Source organism: Lissotriton vulgaris, chromosome 7, assembly GCF_964263255.1.
Source record: "Lissotriton vulgaris chromosome 7, aLisVul1.2, whole genome shotgun sequence".
Lineage (NCBI taxonomy): Eukaryota > Metazoa > Chordata > Amphibia > Caudata > Salamandridae > Lissotriton > Lissotriton vulgaris.
Window position 1 is genome coordinate 892,493,819 of NC_141695.1, and position 27,061 is coordinate 892,520,879.

The window sequence follows — 27,061 nt, forward strand, 5'->3', positions numbered from 1 at the left end:
TTTCTCTATGGAACTTTTGAAAATTCTATGCCTAATAACTTTGGCGTTTGTGGACGGAATTGGCTGAAATTTTCAGGAAAATGGCACATTTTGTTTCTGAGCAGCTCCTGGAAATTGGGGGGGGTTCGTCAAGGGGGGGCCGAGAAAAAAGGGGGGTCCCAAAACGCGTTTTTCCCATGTTAATTTCCATAGGGCGGTTGGCCTCACTTTTAGCCCGAACGGCTGAATGGATTTCCACGAAACTTGGCAAAATTGTAGGGACTGTTAGCCCGATGTGCCTTTGCTAGGTCTCAATATATGTGCTTCAGTGGATTTTGAGAAATTAACGTTTAAAACAAGATATATATCTGTAACAGCGCTCCGGGCTGCGCTCCGGTTCGCGTACTTTTCGCGTATCGGAACTTTGCGAAGCGAAGCTGATTGGCTCTCCGGTGTCTGTCAACATTCTAAACAGTCCGGAGCGGCCGCCATCTTGTCTCTTGGTAGGATCGAGAGACAAGAGGAGACCAAAACAAAGGGGGAAATGAAGGAAAGAGGGCAAGGTAGACCCCTTCTGACCCCATAGGATTGATGAGGGGAATATTATAAAGCCACGCGGGGCAAAAAAAAAAAAAAATCCGATTTTTTCGCCGTAGAGACGCGTCTTGGTACGCGAACCGGGCAGCTAACCGGGCAGCTAACCGGGAAGCTAACCGGCAGTGTAACGGGAGTCTGAGGAGTAGCTGATTGGCTGTCAACATTGTAAACAGTCCGGAGCGGCCGCCATCTTGTCTCTCGGTAGGATCGAGAGACAAGAGGTGAAAAAAAAAGGTGTAAATGAATGAAAGGGGTAAGGCAGACCCCTCCTGAACCCCTAGGATTGATGAGGGGGCTATTAAAGTTCCCTGCGGGGCATAAGAAAAAAGAAATTGCGATTTTTCGCGGTAAAGGTGCTTCCTGGTACGTTAACCGGGCAGCTAACCGGCAGCGTAACGGGAGTCCGACATATTGTGTTTTTTTAACGTTTGTGATATGTGCACGTGTGGATTTTGTCTAATTAAGGTTAAAAAAATATATATATATATCTTTAAGCGTGTTCTGGCGCGCTTACGTTTTGGGTTTGGTTTGCGCTGCAGAGACGATACGTCACGGTTATGCGATGCATCATGAGGCGTCTCACGGGCTACGTGATACGTCACTTAATAAAGAATATATTTTACAGCTATAGATATTAGCTTTTAAAAAACCAATGAAATTCACAGAAAAAACCATAGGTTATAGACCATATATAGTTAGGAATTTGCATTTACAAAACCTTGAAAATTCACTGAAAAAACCATAGGTTATAGACCATATATAGTTAGGGATTAGCATTTAAAAAACCTTATTTTATTTGCACAAAACCATTGAAATTCCATATATAGTTAGTTGCACTAACTATATATCGCGGACCCGCAATCCACTGCTAATGATGTCACATATTACATCATTCATGACATGGTCAGTGACATCACTGATGACATCACTGATGACATCACATCATTGATCTTCATTCACATCTTTTCTTTCTTACAGAATGAAATTTTCTAGTGTATTTTATCCTTTCATTGCACAGTGTACCTCTTTTGATCAAATTCTTATGTCAACACCTTCATCATGTCTTTTTCTTTTGAACATATCAGTTTATGCAATGCTTTCCCAGCTCTTGGTACAAAAGGCATATGGCCCTGTGCTCTTGACAAACTCCCTGCCCAGCTGGGCTTCAAGCCAATGCATGTTAATCCATATTCCACCATTAACAAGTTCATCAAGCAGAGACACAATCAACAGTATGATGTTTCTGCCTGGGCGAGGGTTTTAATGTTTTAACTTTTGTTAGGAGTTCAATAATTTATCCCCCCAGTTACCTTAGGAGTTTTCAGTATCTTTGGGGAGCCCTACTCATGCCCGTTTAACTGTTAACCTTATGTGTGGTGCTGGGCTTTCGCCAGGTCTTAGCTGAGTATTCTGTTTGGTGTAGCCCCTAAATACATCAAGGACCGTTTGAAGCCTTATGCTCCGGCCCATCAGCTTCGTTCATCACAGGCTAGTCTCCTTGCTTGTTCCCATGCCAGTATGGTGACTTTTGGTGGCAGAGCCTTTTCAGTCTGTGTCCCCAAGATGTGGAATAAGCTACCAGATGAAATGCGCAAGGAAGACAGACTGTTTACATTTAGGAAAAGGCTTAAGACGATGCTGTTTTTAGAGGCATTCGATTAGGTCCATTCATTGTCAGGCTTCAGGGGCACAACGGAACTCGGACGGCCGCTCTATGACACAGCGCTTAGAGACTTTTTTGGTGATTAGCTCTCTACAAATGTAATAATAATAATAATAATATTAATAATAATATGCTTACTCCTGTTGTGGGTACTTTTTGGCTCTGGTAACTGTAGAAGTGCAGTTTGGGAATCGTAATGGGCTTTCTCTTTTGTGGATGGTACTCTTCCGTTCCTAATTCCCACCTGAGTCCTCCCTTAAACCCTGCCTACACCCTTAAACCCCTCCCATTTGAAGAAGTAAGTATTCTCCATTTTCCTGTCACTCCCCTGTGTCCCTCACACATTTGCTACTAAAATGTTGGCGCAAGTGTGTGTAGTGATCTCCACAGTCGGGGCAGAGATCTCTCCACATAAACATTTGGAGGGGTGGAGGCAGAGACCTGTGCAGGTAGGTTTGTGGAAATAATTTTATAGTATGTGATTAGTGCTATTATACTACTATTAAATGTACTGCGAAATGCAGCATGTGAGTACAACTCCATCTTCCTGGCCTCATTGTTTGTTTTAGCACCATAAGACTGCAATTTATTTTTGTAATCCTGAGATCTCAAGATCCACAAACAAAAATAGTGAGATAAATAATCCTTGGATCCATAGATGTGCTGCAGTTCTTAGAGACCCGCAGTGCCACCTTCCCAAGTACAGATTCCACGCATTTATTTTGTGCACTATTTTTTTGATTTTGAAAAGGGATCATTGGTTGGCTGATTCCCACTAAATCCCTACCCTTATGAATGCTCTGACTGCAGCGACACACGCATGAAAAGGGTACACCCAGTCTTAGTTATGCATGACTAAATGTTGTGCAGGGTAGTTTCAAGAACACAGGGGCATGGTGCAGGGCCTGGTGGAATACCATAGTCTTCTGCACCATGATCATCTTTAAAACTGTCATTGATCCCGTAGTTTTACCTGGATGGCTTTTGCCAATCCCCTACATTTACCTAGCTGTACTTTTGAAATAGAAGGTAATTTTACTTTTACTGTTAATACATAACGTGGTGTTCATCATATACAGTTTGCTTCTGTCCTGATGAAGGCCGACTCATTTCTACTGGGATTTGGAGATTAACATTCTTCTCTTGGACAGGTCATGTCAAGTCAAGTCAAGTCAATAAATTTATATAGCGCGCTACATACCCAGAGGGTCTCAAGGCGCTTGAAGAAGGATGGGGAATTACTTGTCAAATATCCACGTTTTAAGTTGCTTTCTGAATGTTAGGTGGTTCTGAGTAAGGCGAAGGTGAGTGGGAAGTGAGTTCCAGGTTTTAGCTGCCAGGTAGGAGAAGGATCTACCTCCCATGGTGGTTTTGTTGATGCGAGGTACAGTGGCAAGGGCTTGGTTGGAGGATCGTAGCTGGCGGGGGGGGGGTGTAGAAGGACAGTCGTGTGTTGAGGCTTTCAGGTACAGTTTCGTAGAGTGCTTTGTGTGCGTGGGTAAGGAGCCGGAAGGTAATCCTCTTATTGACGGGGAGCCAGTGGAGGTTTTTCAGGTGACCAGAGATGTGTTCTTTACGCGGGATGTCTAATATGAGCCTGGCTGAAGCGTTCTGGATGCGTTGGAGTTTTTTCTGGAGTTTTGCGGTGGTACCGGCGTAGAGGGTGTTTCCGTAGTCCAGTCGGCTCGTTACCAGAGCGTGGGTGACTGTTTTTCTAGTTTCGGTGGGGATCCAGCGAAATGTTGTTTTTTTTTTTTTTTTTTTTGAGCATGCGAAGAATGTTGAAGCAAGATGAAGAAACGGCGTTGACTTGTCTGTTCATCGAGAGTGAGGAATCCAGGATGACGCCCAGGTTCCGTGCGTGGTCCGTCGAGATGGGTGCTTTTCCAAGGGCCTCTGGCCACCAAGAATCGTCCCAGGCGGAGGGGGAGGTGCCTAGGATGAGGACTTCTGTTTTGTCTGAGTTCAGTTTCAGACGGCTGTGCTTCATCCATTCTGCTACTTCTTTCATTCCTTCATGCAGGTTGGTTTTGGCAGTGTTAGGGTCTCTGGTGAGTGATAGGATCAGTTGAGTGTCGTCGGCGTAGGAGATGATGTTGAGGTTGTGTTGGCGTGCGATGACCGCGAGGGGGCTCATGTATACGTTGAAGAGGGTGGGGCTGAGTGAAGATCCTTGTGGTACGCCGCAGATGACTTCAGTGGCCTCTGACTTGAATGGTGGAAGGCGGACTCTCTGGGTTCTTCCGGTGAGGAACGAGGTGATCCATTCTAGTGCTTTTCCTTGGATTCCGACGTTTCTGAGGCGTTGTAAAAGGGTGCTATGACAGACCGTGTCGAAGGCAGCGGAGAGGTCGAGGAGGATGAGGGCGACTGTGTCTCCATTGTCCAGTAGAGTTCGAATGTCATCTGTTGCTGCGATGAGGGCGGTTTCAGTGCTGTGCTTGGCTTGGAAGCCGGATTGTGAGGAGTCGAGGGATTTGTTGATTTCGAGGAATGCGGCGAGCTGGTTGTTGACCGCTTTCTCAATGACTTTGGCCGGGAAAGGAAGGAGTGAGATAGGGCGGTAGTTTTTGAGTTCGGTGGGGTCAGCTGTGGGTTTTTTCAGGAGGGCGCTGAGTTCGGCGTGTTTCCAGCTTTCCGGGAAGGTGGCGGAGTTGAGGGAGCAGTTAATGACGTCTCGGAGGTGCGGTGCTATGATGGAGTCTGCTTTGTTAAAGATGTGGTGAGGGCAAGGGTCTGTGGGGGATCCTGAGTGGATGGAGTTCATCAGACGGATGGTGTCCTCAGTGGAGATTGGCTTCCAGTCATTGAGGATGTTCAGGGGGGGTGGGGGTCCTGTAGGGGGTAGCGTGGGTTGGTCTTTGGGTTGGTTGTCGAAGCTGTTGTGGATGTCTGCAATTTTGTTGTGGAAGAATGAGGCTAGGGAGTCGCAGAGGGCTTGAGAGGGGGTGATGTCGTTGGAGTTGGCTGAGGGGTTGGTAAATTCCTTGACGATGTTGAATAATTCTTTGCTGTTGTGGGCGTTGTTATCTAGTCGGTCATTGAAAGCGGCTTTCTTGGCATTCCGGATCAGTTGGTGGTGTATGCGGGTGGCGTTTTTGAAGGCGTCCTTGGTGCTGGTGGTTGGGTCTTTTTTCCAGGCCTTCTCAAGGGAGCGACAGAGTTTCTTGGATTTCTTAAGATCATCGTTGAACCAGGAGGCCTTCTTGCTGCCTAGTTTGATTTGTCGTTTTTTCAGTGGTGCTAGGATGTCGGCGCTGTTGGATAACCATTGGGTGAAGTTGGTGGCTGCTTGGTCTGGGTTTGAGGAGTGGGCTGGGGGGTTTTGAAGAAGAGAAGAGGAGATCTGGTCGATGGTGATTTTGTTCCAGTTTCTTTGCAGAGTGGGTTGGGGGTGGTTGTTGGATGTGGGCTTGTTGTAGGTAAAGTGAACGCAGCTGTGGTCAGTCCAAGGAGAGCTGTGGTGTGGCTGAAGGAGACATGTTTGCTGGAGGTGAAGATAGGGTCGAGTGTGTGACCTGCGATGTGGGTGGGGGTAGTGACAAGTTGTTTAAGTCCGAGGTTGGCGAGGTTGTCCAAAAGGGTGGTGGTGTTGCGGTCGTTGTTCTTTTCAAGAATTTTCTTTTTCATGAATACTAACTAGTCCGGCTTCTACTTGACATACTGTCCAGCTGCCAAGTTCCAAATCTCATTATGGCTCATTGTTAAACTGAGCACCTCCAGCCACTATTCTTGACTTTTCACCAAATATGTGCCAATTCAAAGATTTTCTGCAATGTGTGCAGAGTAACTTTGAAGTGGTGCCATAAATATGCTTGAATATTGATGATGTGATGCACACCCTGTGAACCGAGGCCACATTTTAATTTATTTGCATAGGCAACTATATTTAAATACATTGTTTTCTAAATTAATTGAGTTGAATTTGGCATTTTATGTGATCCTCCAGCCATATCATAGATTAGCTTAGAAATTATTCCTAGAGGATCCTCGTTTGTTTATTCAGTAGTTACCCGACCATTCCAGAACTGACTGCCTGTAAGGAAAACAGGGGAAAGAGAAAGGTCAAAGAATAGGGCGATGATATTGGAGGCTTAAGACTGACTGCACACAAGGGGACGACTCAGACTACAGGCAAAAAATGTTAGACATTAGGGTAGGTATCTTCCACATCAGACATACAAGTGAAGGGAAAATGTTAGCATGGCTGAACTAACGAACCGGACACTGGCGACTGGTAGCAATCATGATAAGGTTTGTACGTTGTTCTCCTCCAAGAATCTACAGAAACTTCTTAGTACTGATGGTAGTGTTCATTATGAAAATAATGTTTAAATGTGCTTTAAGGCCCCACAGTAGAACATTTTCAAAGGTAATTGGCTTATGGTCCTTGGTAAGCATTAGTGACATGAGTGGACCAATTTGTCCTCACCCCTAATGTCTGTAGTTCGACCCTTAATGTCTGTAGTTCTTAAAATGAGTTGCATGTGTCTGGTAGCACCCATTCCTGTACTGGTGGTAGAAAACCTGGGATTATTGGTGGATGATAACTGCCTTTTAACCCCTCAGATTAAAAAAAAGGCTTTCAGCACCTGCTTTTGGCAGATCAATATCCTCAAAAAAGCCTTGCCTTTTATTTCTATAGCATACCATATGCAAGTCATTACTACCTTGGTAAAATCACTCCTTGATTATGGCAGTTCTTGTTATCTGGTCCTACCCCATAGTCTATCAGAAAGCTTCAGCACATTCAAAATGCTGCAGCCTGCTTGATTGATAAATCTTTCATTAGTGATTACATATCCCCTGTACTAAATCATGTATACCGGCTTCCATTGAAGTACAGGACCCTGTTTATGTTGATGGTCATTGTACACACGATGGTGCACCATAAATCCTCTTAAACGTGGCTTGAAAGTATCATCAAAGCTCTCCTCCTTCACATCTTCATTCCACGGGCAAGTTTTTACTCTTCCCCCCTCGGATCAGGACTGTTTTTTTTGGCAGTCGTGATTTCTACTATGCTGCCATAAAAGACTGGAATAAACTCCAATTTGAAATAAGGGCCTGATTTATATTTCGGTGGAAGAGTTACTCGGTCACAACGGTGTCGGATATCCCTTCAGCAGAAATGTAAATTCCATTATATCTTATGGGATTTGTATTACGTAATGTATTACGATGGACGGGATATCCGTCACTGTTGTGACAGAGTAACCCATCTACTGATATATAAATCAGTTCCTAACATCCACCTATAAATCCATACTTAAAAAAATCTTTTAAAACTCATCTTTTTAAGCGTGGATTTAATATTTAGTTACTTTGTTTAGCCTTGTCCTTTATAGTGCCAAGAAGCTTGTGTGTGTGTGCTTTATAAATCATGATTATAGAAAGTAGTGTGTCTTCTATTTAAGCTTGGGCCTTGAGACATGTTTTAGTTTTTGCCATAGTCCTTTCAAATTAGAACTAGTGTAGTTTGATGGAAAATAGGTCCTTTTAATGGTCCAGTGTAACTAAATTACATCCCAAACCTTTTTTTTTATTATCACTGGAGGAACACGAGTCAACACAGTGCTCTTGGTCTAACGTAGTATGTTAAAGCTGTACAATGAAGCAAAATCACAGTGCACGCCTTGTCTTCTCTTTCAACATATAGCGGTCTTCCCAGGCTACCAACACTTATTGCACAGGTTGACTAACCTCTTAACACAGTTCAGGCTCCGTATTGAGAGAATATAAAATGTTTTTTCTATAATCACCACACAGATATTGTGCTTCAGAGCTTTCTTTGGTTTTGGCTGCATGGTTATTTATATATCTAGGCTCAATACACATAGCCGATATCTCGGACAGATGTGTTACAAATCTGCTGTGGGTTGGAACCCTGGTGACAAGTTTAAATACTCATCCCTAATCTTTTCATTCTTATTCATTTAAATAGCATGATTAGTGACCGGGTAGTTGCTAATTTTATTTTGTTTAAAAAAATAAGGGTTTAAGATAGGACTTCAAACAAATGCGTAAGTATAACTATCAATACTTGTTGCTATACTCTAGCCATTTAGCTCTCTTAGCTTGGTGACACAGTTAAGTATTTTGTAACCAAGCTATGTCTCCTAGTTGGTAGGAACCACTTCTGGTTTAACTTTCGGGTCTGACACTTAAATACCCAACATCGGCGCAGTATAAATGTTTCCTCCTCATACTGTTCAGTATTCACACATGCTGCCATGCAAAAGGGATTCCCAATGTCTTTGTATAAGTTGAGTGTATGATCCTTTTCCACCTCAGCAACTTGAATACAGGGTTTACATTTGGTTTGTTTGATGTGGAGTTTTATGACAAGTTTATCTTGAGGCGCTGCACAAATGTAAAGATGATATTTTAGAAACTTTGTTATATTGAATTTGCATATGAATTAGGAGTTTATAATATAGCATTGCAGAAAAAAGTTTGCTAGTGTTTGTCCACTTCTAATTTTTTTCATGCGTTGTTGTTACTTAACCATATTGGTAACATACGTTACTGTTACCTGTAGATTTTTTAAATAACTCATTTAAAGTGCGTGTTTTTGATTATATAAGCAAATCTTTTCTTCATTTTGCGTCCTAGATGGTAGAATATGAAACCCAAGTTTGGAACATTAATTATTTGTATTAATTTTATTATGAATGTGATAGCTGTGCTAGAGTATTTCTGTTATCTTTTCATGTCTGTGCTATTTAATCCTCTTTAAAGTAGTTGGGTCAAGAAATATATGTCAGCTGTTGCTAAATAATATTTATTCAAGGTATTGGAACCCAAGATATAGTCGACTCAGGGAAGAGATCAAGCAGTAGCATCTCCTACTCATTCTTCTTATTGTTGCTCTAGTAACAAAGAAATAACAGTAAGGGGAAGACAAGCCCCAATTGATGGACTCACCCTGTTCTATGTGTCATCCACATCTCTTCCAGCAACGGATTGTCCTCTTAAAGGAGGTGATAATGAAGTCTACCATCTTGGTGATACATCTGACTTAGTAATGTCTTTCTTTTCATTACCCTTTCATAGAAATCCTCTCCCAGGAATATGATTTCAGAGCAAAAAAGACAGAAAAATCACATCCACAGACAACCATAGGAACGACTAAAACTTAATTTAGCAGGGAATTTTTTGGAGACTCATTTGCAAAAGCAACAACTCTAAAATAGACTATGTAATGCTTAGTGTCATATCATGGTCATCAAAGTGTTTCAAGCCTCCCAGTACTCTTTGGCTACTGCACCACGTTCAACAATCAGTGAGCAGAAGCCTGGGCTAATTCCTATTGCTGCTTGCTGCTTGGGACCCAGTTGCTGAGTAAACTATGCCATCACATGCAAACAAAGCATCAGTGAACAGTAGATTGCCATTTACATTTTACAATCTAAGGAGAGGGGTTCTTGGAGGAAATTACATTTAGTTTTTTTTACAGGATGAGCAGTGAATTTATGAGGAAAGTATTTCCTAACGTTGAGGGGAAATACCTGCAGTGAGAGGCCAGGCCACTCTGAAAGAATAAGGAGTTGGCTTTGTGTACGTAGATCAAAATTAGCAGAAACTAACGGGAACCAAATCAGACGATATCAATTTGTACAACTAAACAGTTCCACTAGTTCCATCGTTGTAATGCTGGATCTTTTGTCTCTGTTTGTTTAGTTTACAAGTGCTGTTTAAATTCCCTTCGAATTTTATTATTTCACCAATGTTCGATCTGAGACATCTAAACTGTAATCTGTTTTGACAAATTCATAATTTCCCCAAATGTGAGGGTGTCTCCTGATCTTAGCAGGCTTGAAGGCTCTGTAAAAACACAGAATACTCTCTAGAGTCAGAGTTTACACACAATTATGAACTTAGTGATGCCATGCCACATCATTAAAACAGCCCTAGGCCAACAGAAGTTGTGTGAATACAAACAGTTTCAGATGGCATCTATTCTCACAAACGCACTTGCCCAGGTCCCAGTCATTCTTAACCAAGCCCCCGGCCACCAAAATCGTCATGAATAAATCTACCATTTGAAATCAGTGTAAGTTGTGCCAGCCCTCCTATCTCAGCTTTGAGTGTCTTATTGCGCTTTAATGTTCCAACCTCCAAAAGCTGGCAAAAGCATAATAAGTATTTTTCCTTCAAAGAACCTCCCAGATTTTTCAAGAGTTTGAGGCCAATAACAAGCTTATTTATAATAGGAAAGAGTAGAATAAGCAACCAATATGTGCTATGTTGGTAATATGAGCCCGATGTTGCCAACAATCCATTGAATTTGAGAACAAAGTCTAATGAAGGCACTCTCAGCCAATACTCAAGATAAGACCTCCAAGTTGGAAGCCAAAGAGAATCCTGAAGATAAGACCCCCCCCTAGTATTACATTATTGTAATTTAACAATGTAATTTAACGTGTACCTAAAACCCCTGATCACGTTAATAAAGGCCCATGGACTCAAAACAATTAATTATGCGGACGACACCCAGCTCATCTTCTCCTGGGAGGGAGAAGACTCTACCCCCCTTGCAGCCTTTCATGACTGCCTAAGGGAGACGGCTGGGTGGTTGCACAAGAACTCCTTGCAGTTCAACTCTTCTAAAACGGAGGTGCTGTATTGTGCGGGAAGTCGAATACCTCGCCAGTTCCCTGCGATTTTTGGCCTCCGGAAACACCAGATAAACCTCTGCCAGTCACGTCAGTCCGCAACCTTGGGGCCACACTGAATAATAAACTGAGCACAGAAACACAAGTTGCAAAAACTGTGGGAACCTGCTCAGCTCTCCTGCGCTCCCTGCGCAAAATTATGCCACTCCTCCCAGTACAAGCCCGAGAGCAGATAGTCAGGTGCACCATTCTCAGCCGCCTGGACTACTGCAACGTGCTGCTACTCGAGTCCTCAGTTGCTCTACTGTACCGACTCCAAAGAGTTCAGTCGGCCGCAGCGAAGTTAGTTCTGGGTTGGACCAGAAGATCCTCAGCCACAGCGGCCTTAGCCGAGCTACATTGGCTCCCACTCAGGCAACGAGTGGCGTTCAAGACTCTTTGCCTCGTTTTTAAAGCGCTCCACGGAGTTGGACCCAAACCTCTGCAGGCCATGTTTACTTGGTATACCCCCACCAGAACCCTACGCTCTGCCTCTGCCTGCCTGGTAACTGTTCCCAGATATAACAAGGTCAGGACGGGGGGCAGATCTTTCCGAGTCGCAGCGGCTAAGCTGTGGAACAGTATGCCTCTCGAAATCCGTCAAATCCCACAACTCCTCCCCTTTCGGAAACATATCAAAACCTGGTTATTCCCTTAAAATACCTAACCCTTAGCTGCTCTCTTCCGCCAGTTCCCCTTAGTCTAGAGTATTTGCTAAGCGCCAGGAAACCTGCAAGGTGTCAGCCGCGCTATACAAATGTTTTAAATAAATAATAAATAAATAACAAGGCCAAACTTTATTTGAAACTTTGCAAGGCCAACTCCCTAATAATTTGCGAGTAGTTCTCAGTATCTTCAAGCCTATACAGTATCTGTCACCCCCTATCAAAACTAGGGAACAGAACAAAAAAACTGTATTATGTAATTCAAATAGTTCCAAACGCTTTTGTTTTGCACCAATCTTCCTTCATGGAGAAAAAAAGGATAGCCTCAAAGTACAATTTCACCCAGAGCTCTCCCCCTTTAAATGTTAATAATGGAAATGAACTATATATTCGTTACTCTTCTACTAGTATTTTATGAATAAGCCTAAAAGCTGTCTCCAAAGAAAGTGTCAACACCAAATTCTAAAATAAAATTAATTCGCAGGATTGTTCTTAAAGAGTGAAGTTTGTTCATCTGAATGATACACAGCCAGGAGATGCTCAAGCAATGTCTGAAACATAAAATCTAAGCACAGATAATTATGCCCATCCTCAGCAATGGAAATGTATGCAGGAGTTTGGTTCTCAAGCCAACAAGACAGCTGTGCATTTCTTAAACATGTAACACCTCCCTCCTGGCACGATTGATAATATTAAAAAAACAGTCTATTCTTGCCACTGCAGGTGTAACCTGAGAAACATTCACCACGACTGGAATGAGAACATCATATCTCAGTCCCTAGTCTTCTTATGTCATCAGCAGCTAAACTCTGTAAAGTGTCATTTTAATCAGTGCAATGCACTTCCACGATTGATGCAAGACGGAGTTGGTTTAGTTTAATAATTTTGTCTGATGCGCTCACCAAGAGGTACCTATAAATAGCCAAATATAGGAAATCTCACAGCCAACGGCCCAGTAATAAACATACATGCTGAATAAGACAGACAATTCTTGTAGCTCTTTCTTAAATATTGCCAAAGGCTATCTTTGTCAGGGATGGCCAGAGGAAAGTTCATTTGACCACGTCAAAATTCCTTCTCTACATTTACTGCTAAATGTGGGCTGCCATATTGATTAATAAGACAATGTTGGAATCTGCTCATAAAGATGCCTGCTTTGTGCACACCCTTGTAGATCAGTGTGCAAGAGGAATGGAGTGACCTTGTTGTTGAATTGTCAGTATATTGCAGCACCCTTTAGAATTTTTTTGAGATCATTGTTGTATTTTACGATCAAAGTTAATATTTGCTCCTTCCAGGACTGTGGCGTCATTTTACATAAAAACCATGTCAAACTCCTCGAAAAAGCTCTGTAGCCGGAACTGTATAGATTTCTGTGTAGCGTTCATCTGGGTCTAATGAGTTTTAGAAACATTCAAAAGTTCCTCTTTTAAAATTACTTAATCTATTGCCCACGGAAATGGAAGCACATGTATTATGCAAATATTCAATCATAATCTACCTCCACTTCTTTCAGATTGTAGTTATCTATGACTAAAATGATGGTATCAAAATCTATAAAATGTTGTACTCCATTTTAGTCAGGTTGGCTTTTGTTTGCCCATTTACATCTATTCCACAATATTTCCCAGACTATAAAGGGTATCTATAAGTATTTCTTGTATGTGTTAATTTATTCCCATAAACTGATATTTAAGAACTCTTATTGCATCCATATTGTACTTGTCTATATGGGACAACACCTGGTGGCCGTCCGCCCTTGGGAATCCATCCACCCCTACAGACCACACATGAAACCTCAGCATCATCCTGGACTCCTCCCTCTCCATGATATGCCCGATCAGCGCCGTCGTGTCCACTAGCTTCAACTGCCTGCGCATCCCCTGTAAGACCTTCAAATGGTTCCCCCAGACTGCAGAAGGAGTGTCACCCACGCACTCATAACCAGCAGACTGGACTATGGCAACGCCCTATATACCGGAATAAACAGAACTCTTCTACACAAACTCCAAACCATCCAGAATACCGCAGCCAAACTCGTCCTCGGGACACCGCTTCATGAACACATGACCCAACACCAACGAGACCTCCTCTGGCTCCCCATCGAGAAGAGGGTCACCTTCAAACTCCTCACCCACGCTTACAAATCCCTCAACAACATCGGACCCAAATACCTCAATGAGTGAGTATTCTTCCACGTACCTAAGAGGAACCTCCGCTCCGCCGACCTCGCCCTGGCAGAGGTCCCCCGCATCTGCAGAAACAGAACAGGTGCGAGAGCCTTCTCCCACATCGCAACCAAGACCTGAAACGAGCTCCCTATGAACATCAGACGCTACCCGACCCTGCACACGTTAGGAAGGACCTCAAGACATGCCTCTTTGACTGATCCGGAGCTGCTCCCCCTCCCAGCGCCTTGAGACCCTCATGGGTGAGTAGCGCGCTTTATAAACCCGATTGATTGATATATCCAGAATCTGGTATGGTCTACCTTGCTCATACTATAGTGCGTCCACCTTCTCCTTTCTTGTTTTATTTATTTTGGCTGTTAATCCGCTAGTCTAACCCTGTGCTGTGTATTTGTATTCCAATTTACAAACAGAAATACAGTGTCTTTTATCCTGTGAAATAACTTGTAATTGCTCAAAATTAAAATTTTCATTTAAGAAACATTTTACCACTAAATGCATCCTTGCATCAATTGTTTGAGCTGAAAATAGTGCAAAAAAGCCAAGTGCCATGAACATCAGCCTTTTGTGTTCTGGTTGTACACAATGTTCCCATGCTCTAGTGCTATAACTTTACGACAAACGGGGGTTAACTGATATGGCATAAGAATGTGTAACAGGTAAAACATGAAATTGATTAAATTATGCCAATTAAACTGGTCTAATTTAAATGTCAGCCTTGCCTAGTTGTAAGGGTGCCATGGGCTCTAATGCAAGTAAGAAAAATAATTCTTTCGCCCCTAGTTGGGAAGTAAAATGCAAACATAGTTACAGTGTTGAGTATCCTCCATACCCCTCGGTTCCAGTGCCACTGCATCTGCTGCACTATTGAGACTACACCCTGAGATCCACATATTGTGTTCGTAAGAGAAGTTTGCACTGCTGTCACCTGCAGTTTGCTTGTTTCATGTGAAAAAAAACTTTTTGTTTCATGTATTGCTGTACCAGTTCTTTGTGTCAGGGAAGCTTGCACTGCCAGTGCTGGCGCTTTTGATGTTATGTGTGTGATTGAAGCGTACCGTGCTACTGCAGGCTGAACCTCTACAGCATCAAAGTGTGCAAGTGGATTAATTTCCTGCATGAGTGTTTGATGGTGAAACGTGGGCTTCTGCTGGTATAATGCATGTGTTCTATGTGTAAGGGAAGCTTGCATTTCTTCTGTCTGTTCTATATCTGTTCTCTTTCATAGTAAATGTCCACGGTTGTTGTCTGTGCTGCACCTGTCCTTTTTGTGATTGTGAGCGTAGTTTGACTCTTCCTCTCTGCGCCATACCATCTCTGGTACTCTGGCCCTTTTGGTGATCCTCCCAGTGCTGCGCCTGTGCTGTTCATGATGGAAGCAGGCAGTGCTGCTAGCGTGTTCTAAGCAGGCAGTGCTGCCAGCATGTTCTCTCATTTATGTGTGTGAAGGAAGCTTGCACTGATGCTGCGCGTGTCCACATCCTTACTGCTTGTGTTGTACCTGAGCTTGCATGTTAGAGAAGACAGCTGTGCTGCCCCCCAGGTTGTTCATGTTCTGTGCATGAGGGATGCTCACCCTGCTGATTTCTGTGTTCTACCTGTTCTGTGTGTGATGAAGCTTGCACTGCTCTGCCTGCTCAACACTACATTTGTATCACACTGTGGGACAGAAGAGCTCCTCTCTTGATCCTTTCTCATCTCAGCTCTTCTGCTGGGCAAGGATATTCCCTCCCTCCACCTTCCACCCCAGTCACTCGAGGGGGTGTGGATTAAAACCGATCACGTGTGACACATTAGCGCGAAAACACACAGCGTCTTCAAAAAACAGAAGTGTCTTAATTGGGTGAAATCAGGTTTGAAAAGAGAATCATTATCATGTCTAACGCTTCTTGAGAGCTGAATTTGTTTAATGGGCTTCAGCACTAAATTACCAGCTCTAACATTCTAAGAGAATGGGGGTCTTCTGAGGGGAGCCTGTTTGCTTCGGAGGGAGGGGGGTGGGAGGCTGTCAGGAAGCAGACCCAATGTACAACTAGGAGAATATTGTTCTCTCATTTGTGAGAAGCCTTCAAAAACCACCGCTCTTTATATGCTCTTTACAGTTCAGTTTCACTCCCGTTCTTGCGAACTCTGGCCTAGTTGAGATGTGGTCTTAAGGAGGAGTCGTCCGGAATAGGAAATTCAAACTAGATTGTACGGCATGGTTGTATGACGGAACCCCGTAAGCATTTACCCCGCACGCCTTTTCAACCCAGTTAGTACCCCGTGTGCGACGTTATAATGTATTTTCCGACTTGCTTTAGGGGGCCTAGACTTCAGAATAGTATAAATTACTATTCCAACTCCAGTTTACGCAACAGTATGGAAGGTGTTGGACTTAAAAATCCAACACTAGTCCAACAATTTACTCCCTAATGACTTGCCTGGTATTACGATTATGATTATAATTAGCTGGAAGTTATAATGCATTTATGCTGGTAACCATTTCTAATGTAGGTATCTATTATGCTTCTAAAACGTTTAACAGATGTTGATGATTCCTCCTAATCTGTTAGGCAAAACTTGTTAAATGCCCAAAAATCTGATGTTCGCAATGTCAAAATTCTTTTTTTTTATCGTTCGGAATTTATTGTCAGAAGCTTTCTCAATGAAGTTAGATGAGCTTGTTGCTTTGAAGTCAGATACAGTAAGTTAGAGTTTCAGGACTTAGTGGTGGATTTACAGGTTGACAGTTAGAAGACTTCTGCCATAAAAGCCCTGATGCCTATGCAAAGTGTGCATTGAAGTCTAAGCACTCTAAATAGTGTACACGGGGTATTCATTGCTATTTGGTTAATGTATCACATTTGCCAAACACTTTTTTTTATTATTCTTTTTTATTTAACACAGCAGACAAATTCATAATACATAAATGATTGCCAGAGAGGGAATAGACAAAACATCATTTATACGGTTTGTAGGAAGAGAGGACAACGATATAAAAATTAATAAAAGTGCTAAATAAATGCAACCCATGATAGTAATGATTACAAATACACCAGGACCTAATCATTTCACTGAAATCTTGTCCAAATCTTCTCACGTTTCTTAACTGAACACCAGCCCCTAAATTTAGCAACTGCTCGTTCACACTCATATATTTGTCGTAGAGATACCCACCACTCACTAGCCTTAGGTGGATACGGATCAATCCAAGCACAGGCAATACATAATCTGACACAAACAAATATAATTGTAACTAGGGCACTAAGATGTCGATCCAGACCCCCTTTATACCCCAAAATCAGGTCTTTTTTTTCCAGTCGGAGATTCCATTCAAGCCGAGCTGTCAAGGTTAGAATTACTTCACCACACTAAGGGGCCGATTATGATGGCGGATGGACCTGAGTCCGGCCGCCACCATAGAGTAGGAGGGACCGTCCGCAGGGGCAGCAGCGGTCCCTCCGTGCAGATTAGGACGTGACCGCCAGGGTGGCGGTCACATCCTCTATTTTTAACATTGCGGCGGGTGCAGCTTCAAGCTGCACCCGCCGCAATGTTAAAAATGCATGCACAGCATTTGCGTGCACAAAGCGGCAAGCACCGTGCGGTGCCTGCCGCTTTGTTCACGCAAATGCAGGGGGGTACCATAGGTACCCCCATGTGCACCCCCACCCCCCTTCACCCAGGGGTCCCGCAACGGGCCCCCGAAGTGAAGGTCCGTATGCTTTTCCACGGCGGAAAAGCCGCCGTGGAAAAGCATCTCTTTTACACTATCCTAATATGGCTGGCGGTGTCTGATAGACACCGCCAACCATGTTACAGCTTTTCCGCCGCGGTTGTAAGTCAACCGCGGCGGATAAGCGGCGGACTGAAACCAGGACCCACCAGCCATCCTAATGTGGCGGTGGGTCTTTGGTGGGTACACAGAGGATTTCCCGCATCCTCCGGGCCGGCGGCGGCTTCCGCCGGCCAGGAGGATGCGGGAAATCCTCCATCATAATCAGCCCCTTCATTTTGAGCTTAGGACGCTCAACAAACATATGGGATAAATCAGCAGCTAAAAGATGGCACTTTGGACAGAAAACCTTCTCTGAGGCTCGGGTCCGTGTCCACTTGAAAATACGACGGTGTGTGATATATCATAAATATAGTTTTAAATTGCTGTAATTTGAGATTGACTGATACCACCAATTGATCTATTGCCTCTAATACCTTCTGAATCTCCGTGACAGATACTTCAGTTTCCAAGAGTTCTGTCCACTTTGAAGCCGTTACCAGACTATCATCCGAGACATACGAAAGTAGTTTCTGGTTAAAAAAGTTAAAAGTTACTGTATAAGATCAGGAGTATAGATAAGTAAGAATTTCAGGTAAATCATAATCAACAATCAAGTTACAGCCACGGGTTAAGTAATCCCTTACTTGAAGATACTTAAAAAAGGAATGATGTGCAAGCCCATACTCTTCTTGCAATGAGGTGAAGGTCCTAAACCCTTTCGAATCATACAATTGCCCAAGCTTATATAACCCCTTTTTTAGGCATGTCTTTATGACCAAGTCATGAAAGATATCCGGAAATAGAGGATTAAACCTTAAAGGGGTATGCACATGTAATATAGGCAGCGAGAACCTAAGGCTGATCTCCCGCCAAATCCAAACTACATCTCTAACTACCTTAAACCTAACGCTTTTGAAGTAATTAGGGTCCGTCATTGAGTGGAGTGAATATTTGATATCTGGACCAAGCGCTAGTTGATATCGATGCATAGTTATGCCAGCCTCAATTCCTTTCATAAGCCACTGTATCCTACCAGCAAACCCAGCTCAAAAGTATAATTTGAAGTCTAATAGGTTAAAGCCTCCTTGCCTATACTGAATTTTAAAAAACTTGATGTCACCTCTTGCCCTCCTATAGTTCCAGAGAGAACTGCTGTTTATACCTTCAAGCGTTTTAAAAAAAGAATCAGGGACATGAAGTGGTATAGCACAAAATAAGTATACAAATGTTGGTAATATATTCATCATGATGACATTACACTGCCCCAAGTTGCTGAGAGGAAATCAATGCCAAGTCTGTTATTTCACAGCTACAGTTTCCAGCAGAAACGTGTAGTTAAGTGGAATAATCACTTCCACAAGTCCACTTAAACGAACACCCAAATAAGTAGCCATCTTGACAACCATTGGAGACTGAATACGTGCTTTAATGTTCAGTATAATCTCTGATTTGGACAAATTAAACTTATATCCAGGGAATGGGCCAAATGATTCTGCTTCCCTTGATATACTCTGCAGCAATGCTAACAGATTAATGGCAAATATTGTGATGTCATTTGCGTAAGCCGGGACTGTTAACTCTACTTTGTTCATCTTTGCTGATTGTATAATATGATTACCTAAAAAATGTCAGATATATGGTTCGATATATAACGCAAATAATATAGGGGATAATGGGCATCCCTGACGTGTGCCTCTGTATATAAAAAATTGAGAAGAAGGGATTCCCCCGACGATAACCTTAGCAATAGGATTTTTGTAAAGCTTCTGAATTATTGTAATATACCGGGTACCAAGTCCAAATATGGCCAGTGTTTCGCATAGTGTTTCCCAATTAACCAGGTTGAAGGTTTTTTGGCATCTAGCTTTATCATGCTGATTTGTTTTTTGAAATTCCCTGCCACATCGAATGCTATTATGGCTGTGTTAATATGAACGACTGTATCTCTACCAGGAACAAAAAGCATGTTCTATAGATACCAAATGATGTAGACAAGGAGCCAATCGCATCACCAAGATTTTGGAGTAAACCTTGGTATCAGCATTTATCAATTATATTGGTCAGTATGAACCTAGTTCCTCTGGTGTTTTGTCTTTTTAAGGAACACTGCCAAGTTTGTTGAACCCCAAGAAGCTGGAGCATCCCCACCATTTACCGTATGACTACACAAGTCGTTGAATTTTGATATTAAAATTTTTTTAAACACCCTATAGAATTTGAGTGGTATCGCATTATCCCCAGCAGTCTTACCAACCACAATATTATTAATGCCTCATACAATCCCAATCCACAGCTACTGAGGCAGACCCTTTATTAATACAGAGAAATTCTCTTAATAGCCCTCTAACATAAGATTGATACACTGTATCAAATAATAGATGTTGTGGAAAAGTAAATTGATGGTGATTCGTACCCTGCTCCTTTTTACTGAGGACAGTTAGCAAAATGGGATTATGATTTGAGATCATTTTTGGGCAAACCTACATCTGACCAGCTATGTCAAAATCCAAATAAGTATTTGCAGATTGTGACTCCATGGAATAGTCCTGCTTTGCATTCGTAATTACCCTGTGTTCTTTCAATATAGCTTTTAGTGTCTTTTTTGGACAATCAGCATATTGTTTTGAATGACACGTGATCATGTGCACACAAAAAGTATGTCTTAAATTAATGGTATATTCCAACCATGTAGGCTATTCTTAAATGTATTGGCCCATAGGGTAAAGGAAACACATACTGGCTCTAGCCACTGTTCAAAATGTAATGTTGAATATTTGCGTGAATAAATCGTTTTTTTTCTTGCAATAACAAATAAATGACTTTTGTTCTAATGAAGAATGCTCTTGGATTTCAGATCATCAGAAGCTTGACAGAGAGGCGAGGATCTGCCGCCTTCTGAAGCACTCGAATATAGGTAAGTCTGATGACATCACTAAAGCCAGACATAATCCAGGCTGGATCCTGGCAAGAGTGTGGGGCCAAAGAGAGGAGAGTGCGCTTGGCCACAATAAATGAAAAAATAGAAGGTGTCATGTGAAGGGTTTACATTGAGAAGTTGATGTAGGAATAAGTAATGCATGGCGGAAGGAAGCCAGTGATATTTTATGATTGTTTGCAAGAAAAATGTAGTGACCCAATGGTGCCAGAAGAACTAAAGAACAACCTAGGAAGAAGTAAAGGGATCAAGAGTGCGCATAATGTATGTGTAGTAATCCAAATTTCAATGCTGAGACAGAGTGCTTTGAAGCACCTAGTTATTGTAGCTAGGAGGAAATGACTGCAGTTCTTACCTGTCTGTAGACCCCACCCTATCAGTAGAAGACAGCTACCTCTGCCATCACTTGTTTAAGGTTCATCAAATCCTTTGTTTGGAAGGGGAGAGCCTGGGATGAGGGAGTGTAGATTCCACCCCCACCTCCCCGTGTGTGATGTTTGAGAGAGACATGGGGCTTCTGTTCATTAATTTAACCTAATTTAAGTGGAGAAAAGGGTCTCGGCTGGGGTAACTATTAGTGTGGAAATATAGGAATTAAAAGTGTAGTGTAAAAACAAGGTGACACTGGACTTGCTTGATATCCTTCATGGTGCAGAGAGATCTGAGGGGTTGCAGGGCATTTAAAATGGGTAGAATAAATCAGAATTATGTATGGATACATAATGGAGGGAAGAGAAAATTCACAGCTCTATCAGTGTGATCTCACCGGCCACTCTTCCCTGCTCCCTTTCCGAAAGAAACTTATTACAATATTGTTTTCAGGTGCTCTTGTTTAAGGCAAAAGCTGACATTGCCCAGGATTAGAGAACTACGAAGAGAGAAAAAGTAAATAAAATGAGAAAAGGACCAACTTTAAAAATAAAAAATACATCTCTTTATATAGGGTCACAAGAATTTTTTTTTAAAAGGCGGAACTTCTTGTCCATTTATGCACCTGCGATCGGGAACAGCATCCTCTTTAGCACCAGAACTACTTCCACCTCCCAGCGATTCTGAAATGAACATGAAGACACAGCCTTTCTGATGACACTACTGTCTTATTTCATTAAAGGTTGCCTATTATAAATGATCATGAACTGTCCCTCAGACCTTAAACAGTCTGTGCAGCTAGCTTTACACTATACAAATAGCTTTATTAGTGTTATATACATACATGTCATGCCCATGCCTACACATTCGGCACTCACCTCATATATTGCTATCTAATGCATAGGATTGCACATAAATCAATCAATTTCCACACTTTAGTCTCCAAAAAGAGTTATTGGCAGTCTTTTCCCCAGAAGAGTCTAGCGTAGTCTCTTTTGGTGGACGCACCACTCTTGGGATATGAATGGAGAATGGACTGAAGCTGTTGGTGAGCTGATTGTAATGCAAGGTTTAGCAGTGTGTTATGTTTGCTAGAAGACCCTCTATTCCCTTATGAAACTCACTCCTATATTTATGTTCATGCTGTTGGGCACGGAAATCTTGGTTTAGGTTTTTCTTTGGGAGAATAAAGGACAAGCGTTATGGGTATGGAGGAGAGTTTGAGGAATATATTTGCACATTTGGAGTGGTGGGTATGGTCTGCATTTTCAGTAGACTAACTATGCCAGGCTCTGGGGATATGCAGGTGGTATCTTGTCATACAAGTGTCATAAGATTGCCAAAGAGCAGGGAATCGGAGGACATTGAAACTGGTGTTTGGATGTAAACTATGCAGATGTAAACTACATACCAACCTATTGGGAAAAGGAACAGCAGCTGTAGAATAAATACCGAGGTTATCGTTTTTGTCACATAGTGTTCGGCCCTAGTGTTTAGTTATTATCTAAGTGTTTTTTTAGTTTTGGCAAAATAATGGAGTCACATTGAAAAAAGATAATCAACTCGGCCCAGAATTCGAGAATTTGACAGTTAGATACACTTAGACCTACAGTCTCCTGCTTTTGCTAACAGTAACTTACCCACTAGGCTGCTTCTCATTCAGTACGTCCAAGAATAAAATGCCCATGAGCTTATTTTCATCACCTCACAGTGCAAGTTTGGTATCACCTGCAATTCTGTCGCAGAGCGTGCTGCACAACATGTGGCGTTCCTGACCAGGTCGGTGTGCGATGGCTGCTCTAAACCATGCCTACAACGAAAAAAAGGGCAGCCACAATCCCAATAAGAAGGCTTTGATTACAATAATTGGAAGAATCATTGTAACCAAAAGAACACAGATTTCAAAGTTGCGATCCATGAATCCGCCCAGGGTCTGTAGTCTGTTGCTTAATCTATATATCAGTTAGAACTTCCAAAGTGTAAGGAATCCCCCTTACCCTTAGGAAACGGTGAATTAAAACTATGCAACAGATAAAGTCTTCCTTCAATGGAAAGAATAAACGTATACCTGTTGGCTCCAGTGAATTATTTGCCAGCTCCATTCCATTTTTTTGTTATTAATTTCAGTTAATAAAAATTACCTTGACGTATCTTAACCAGGCCAAAAAACAGCACTGATATTCATTAGTGAATTGGTGTATTTTACAATATTTTCACACTAATAGTCAAAACGTAAACATTTCCATGTGTATCTCAACCGTATTAGGAGGATACTTCCTAGTAGGAGAAATACATTCTCGGATTCTCTCTCTAATATTTATCAGTTTTACAATTTGATAAATTCCATGTTTTCTCCCAAACATGTTGATACGTTTCGGCCTTGATTTATCTATTTGGCCTGATCATGATGACTATAGAGGGGCCAAAAAGTTACGTTGTTATGGCCTCTGCAGCTTGTAATTAAGGCAATTTTCATTGCGTTTCTTTGTAATACAGGTGGGCATTTTCATATATTATGTAGCATGGTATTAATGCTACATAATTGGCCGCCATCTTGTGTCTCGGTAGGATCGAGACACAAGAGGTGGAAAAAAAAAGGGGGAAATGACCATAAGGGGGCAGGGATAGACCCCCCCTGACCCCCTAGGTTTGATGTGGGGGCCATAAAAGGGCCCAGCGGGGCAACATATTTTTTATTTTTTTTGATTTGCGCCAGGGGAGCACCCGGTACGCGCACCGGGGAGCGGACCGGGGAGCGGACCATGGGGAAAAAGAGTGACAGAGTTTTTAAAAAATGTAGCCTTTTTTTATAAATTGGAGGTAGTTCTAAAAAGAACTGTTTTTTTTCTTCTTTTTGTTGTTTTATATTTTTTTATTGTTTTTTGAACATTTCTAACTTTTTTGGGGTTTTCTGAACAGTTTTATATTTTTTTGTATTTTTCATGGGGAGAAACAAAAAAACAGGGAATTGAAAATGGCTCAACTGGAGCAAAAAAAAAAGAAAATAAATAATTAGGGTTTATTGGGGCATTTGTGGTTGTCCCCAGCAAGGACGATGAGCTTTACGCTCTGTTCTCCGTAGGAGATGGTCTTCCCACAATGTTTACAGGTTATTCGGAAATCTGCAAACCGTGGCTGAATGCAAGGCATCGTCTCTCTTGCCTCTTGTCCCGACGGAGTGCGTTGCTTTCTTTTCGAGGTGGTGCTTGTAGTTTGAGGAGGGTTTCTGGCCAGGTACCTCATCTCTGCAGCAGAATAGTTTATTGGATGCTTGCGCTGCATGTGTCTAATCATTGTGTTGTTTCCGAATGAATATTTTTTATTCGGGTTCCCCCTAGAAAGTTCCATGCCACAGATTAGGCAAGTCACCTTGGCTGCATTTACTTTTTTCTTCCCCTCTGGGATCGAAAAAACTCCAATATAATGTGTGGTCTTGGCTGGTATGGGGTATTGTGTTCTTCAAGCCATCTTCTCCTCCCCTCCTCCTCCTTCTCCTCTTCCTCCTCTTGTTGAACACTAATGTAATCTTGTGGTGGTCCTCTTGTTGGTTGTGGTGGTGGTGGTGGTGGTGCAGTTGCACCAGCTGCTGCTGCCACTGAAGCCATTATATAGATCAAAAAGGTACAGAGAGGTACAATCAGGTCTTCCTCAGTCAAAGGACAAAGTCAGAATAAGGAAAAAAGGTGGGGTCTTTCATCATTTGGAAAAAAAAAAGGCCTGAACCAATGAGAAGTGTTATTTTCAGGTCACAAGACCAGGGATTTCATCATTATGAAACTAAAACTGTTCTGCACCAATTCAAAGTGTTATTTTCAGGTCACATGACCGACGCGCTTACGCGACGCGCCCCTGGGCGCGCCCGGGGGCGTACCCCGGGTCGCGTCGCATAAGCGCGTCGGATGTTTACGTTGCGTGAGCGTATTCGCTCGAGTGCTCCGGGTGCGCTTACGCCGTGCGTATCATGCGGACGCGGCTACGCGATACGTCACAATCATGTTTTCGTTCGCGACATTGGCGCTAACGGGACGCATCCCGGTTCGTGCACCGGGACGCTTCAAACGACTACACTCTCCGGGGCGCTCACCGGGGCGCGCCCCGGGAGAGCTCCAGGGTCAAAAATTAAAATTAAAAAAAAAAATTGTTTAAAATATAAATAAAATATAGGATTCAATCAATTTCAAAAATATTACATTTAATAGCTATAGACATTTGCTATTAACCAAATTTTGAAATTCAAAGAAAAAACATAGGTTTAGGGCCTTATATATAGTTAGGAACCTATGAAATTCAAATAAAAAACCATAGGTTTCACACCAGTTATAGTTAGGAATTAGCATTTAAAAAACCTATTAAATTCACTGAAAAAACCATAGGTTTCACACCAGTTATAGTTAGCTGGAAATTTTACTGACATAAAACCATTGAAATTCCACGTTATAGTTAGTTGGACTCACTATAACCTGCGCGTGTAATGCACTGCTGATGACGTCACATATTACATCACTCATGACATGGTCAGTGACATCACTCATGACATCACTGATGACACCATCTTTGTGACAGAGTGACAGACCTCCTTTCAGTGTAATGTAACCCTTAAAACACATATTCGAAAATATAAATTAACATTTTCAAAAAAATTGAGATATCCATACCAGTTACAACAACCAATTCAGTAATACCACCATCTATATACACATCCACTCATTCACCAACAGTTCTCATACATATACTCACTCATCATATGTAGTGATACACCTATACATCTTGTTACACACCGACAGTCATCCAAAAGTTACTCACACACATACTCACACATGCAAATAAACTATTGAACACCCATTTATTTGCATATACAACTATACACACACTACCACCTTACTTCTAAGGAAACTTACACATATTTACTCTCTTAAACAATCACTTATAGAAACACATACTTATTTAAACAGGAACTCTTACAATCTCACATATACTCACTTATAAACATCAATACTCACATATACTAGATTAAAACATATGCCGTTACTGATAAAGACACTAGTGAGACAGTCATTCACTCACTAACACACACATATACACACTACTCCACCCATACAGTCCTGCACATATGTTGTCTTCAAAACACATACAAACAGTGAGTCAGTCATTGATGCATCTATGTGCTAAGTAATACCCCCACTAAATCATACAGAGACTCATACTGATACTAAAAAAACATCTAATAACCCATATACACACACATGTAGCTACTCACCAACCCATGCAGCCAATTATACACAAAGTGAAACACTGATACATATATTTAAATATTTAAACATTACTCGCTAATATATGTATTCACTAAGATACACTTAATAAGCCAGTTAACCAATCAATTTTTTTTTTTAAAACCATTCATTAAAACACTTATTTAAACATTTATTCTTCCATCGACCTTTACATATACATATATAAAACATATTTATTTTTCAGAAAGACACACATTCACTGGATGGTGTCATCAGTGATGTCATGAGTGATGTCACTGACCATGTCATGAGTGATGTAATATGTGACGTCATCAGCAGTGCATTACACGCGCAAGTTATTGTGAGTCCAACTAACTATAACGTGGAATTTCAATGGTTTTATGTCAGTAAAATTTCCAGCTAACTATAACTGGTGTGAAACCTATGTTTTTTTCAGTGAATATATATATATATATATATATATATATATATATATATATATATATATATATATATATATATATATATATATATATATATATATATATATATATATATATATATATTACACCAAGGTTCCTTTCACTGCCGAAGAGAACGAAGAGACACAGGGGGGTACTGTAGGAAGAGGCTTTATTTCATGAGCAAGGACATGACGCGTTTTGGCTAAATGCCTTTTTCAAATGCCAACTCTCACCCCCATGCTGCCGTTAGTCCATCAAAATGCTCCCTGTCGCTCCGCCTTTAATAGTTGTCCTGATTGGTCAGTTCGTATCACGTACAGACCCGCAGTTCTTGTAGAGAACCACAGATCCCAGCATGCACTGCCACTGCATGCAAGGTAGGTGATACTGCCAACGATGGTGTAATCCATGTAAATCAGGCTTGTGAGGAGCGCTGTATGGAACTGTAGCAGACGGGGCAATTGGAACAAAGTACTCCTCCCGAGTCCCCACAACGCCTTAACCACACAAGTCCGCTCCTGATGGTGGCCTGGGAAACTCTAATCCAGTAAT

The 27,061-nt window shown here is 41.9% G+C and overlaps 1 protein-coding gene across 2 annotated transcripts in view; it reads left to right on the plus strand.

Moving 5' to 3' along the window:
* The window catches only part of CAMK2A (calcium/calmodulin dependent protein kinase II alpha), a 586,451-nt gene that overhangs the window by 210,551 nt on the left and 348,839 nt on the right, over nucleotides 1-27,061 (plus strand). For both annotated transcript variants that reach the window (XM_086931308.1, XM_086931309.1), the window contains exon 3: nucleotides 20,365-20,424. In XM_086931308.1, coding sequence (XP_086787434.1) covers nucleotides 20,365-20,424 — 60 coding nt within the window. The remainder of the gene's footprint in view (nucleotides 1-20,364; nucleotides 20,425-27,061) is intronic.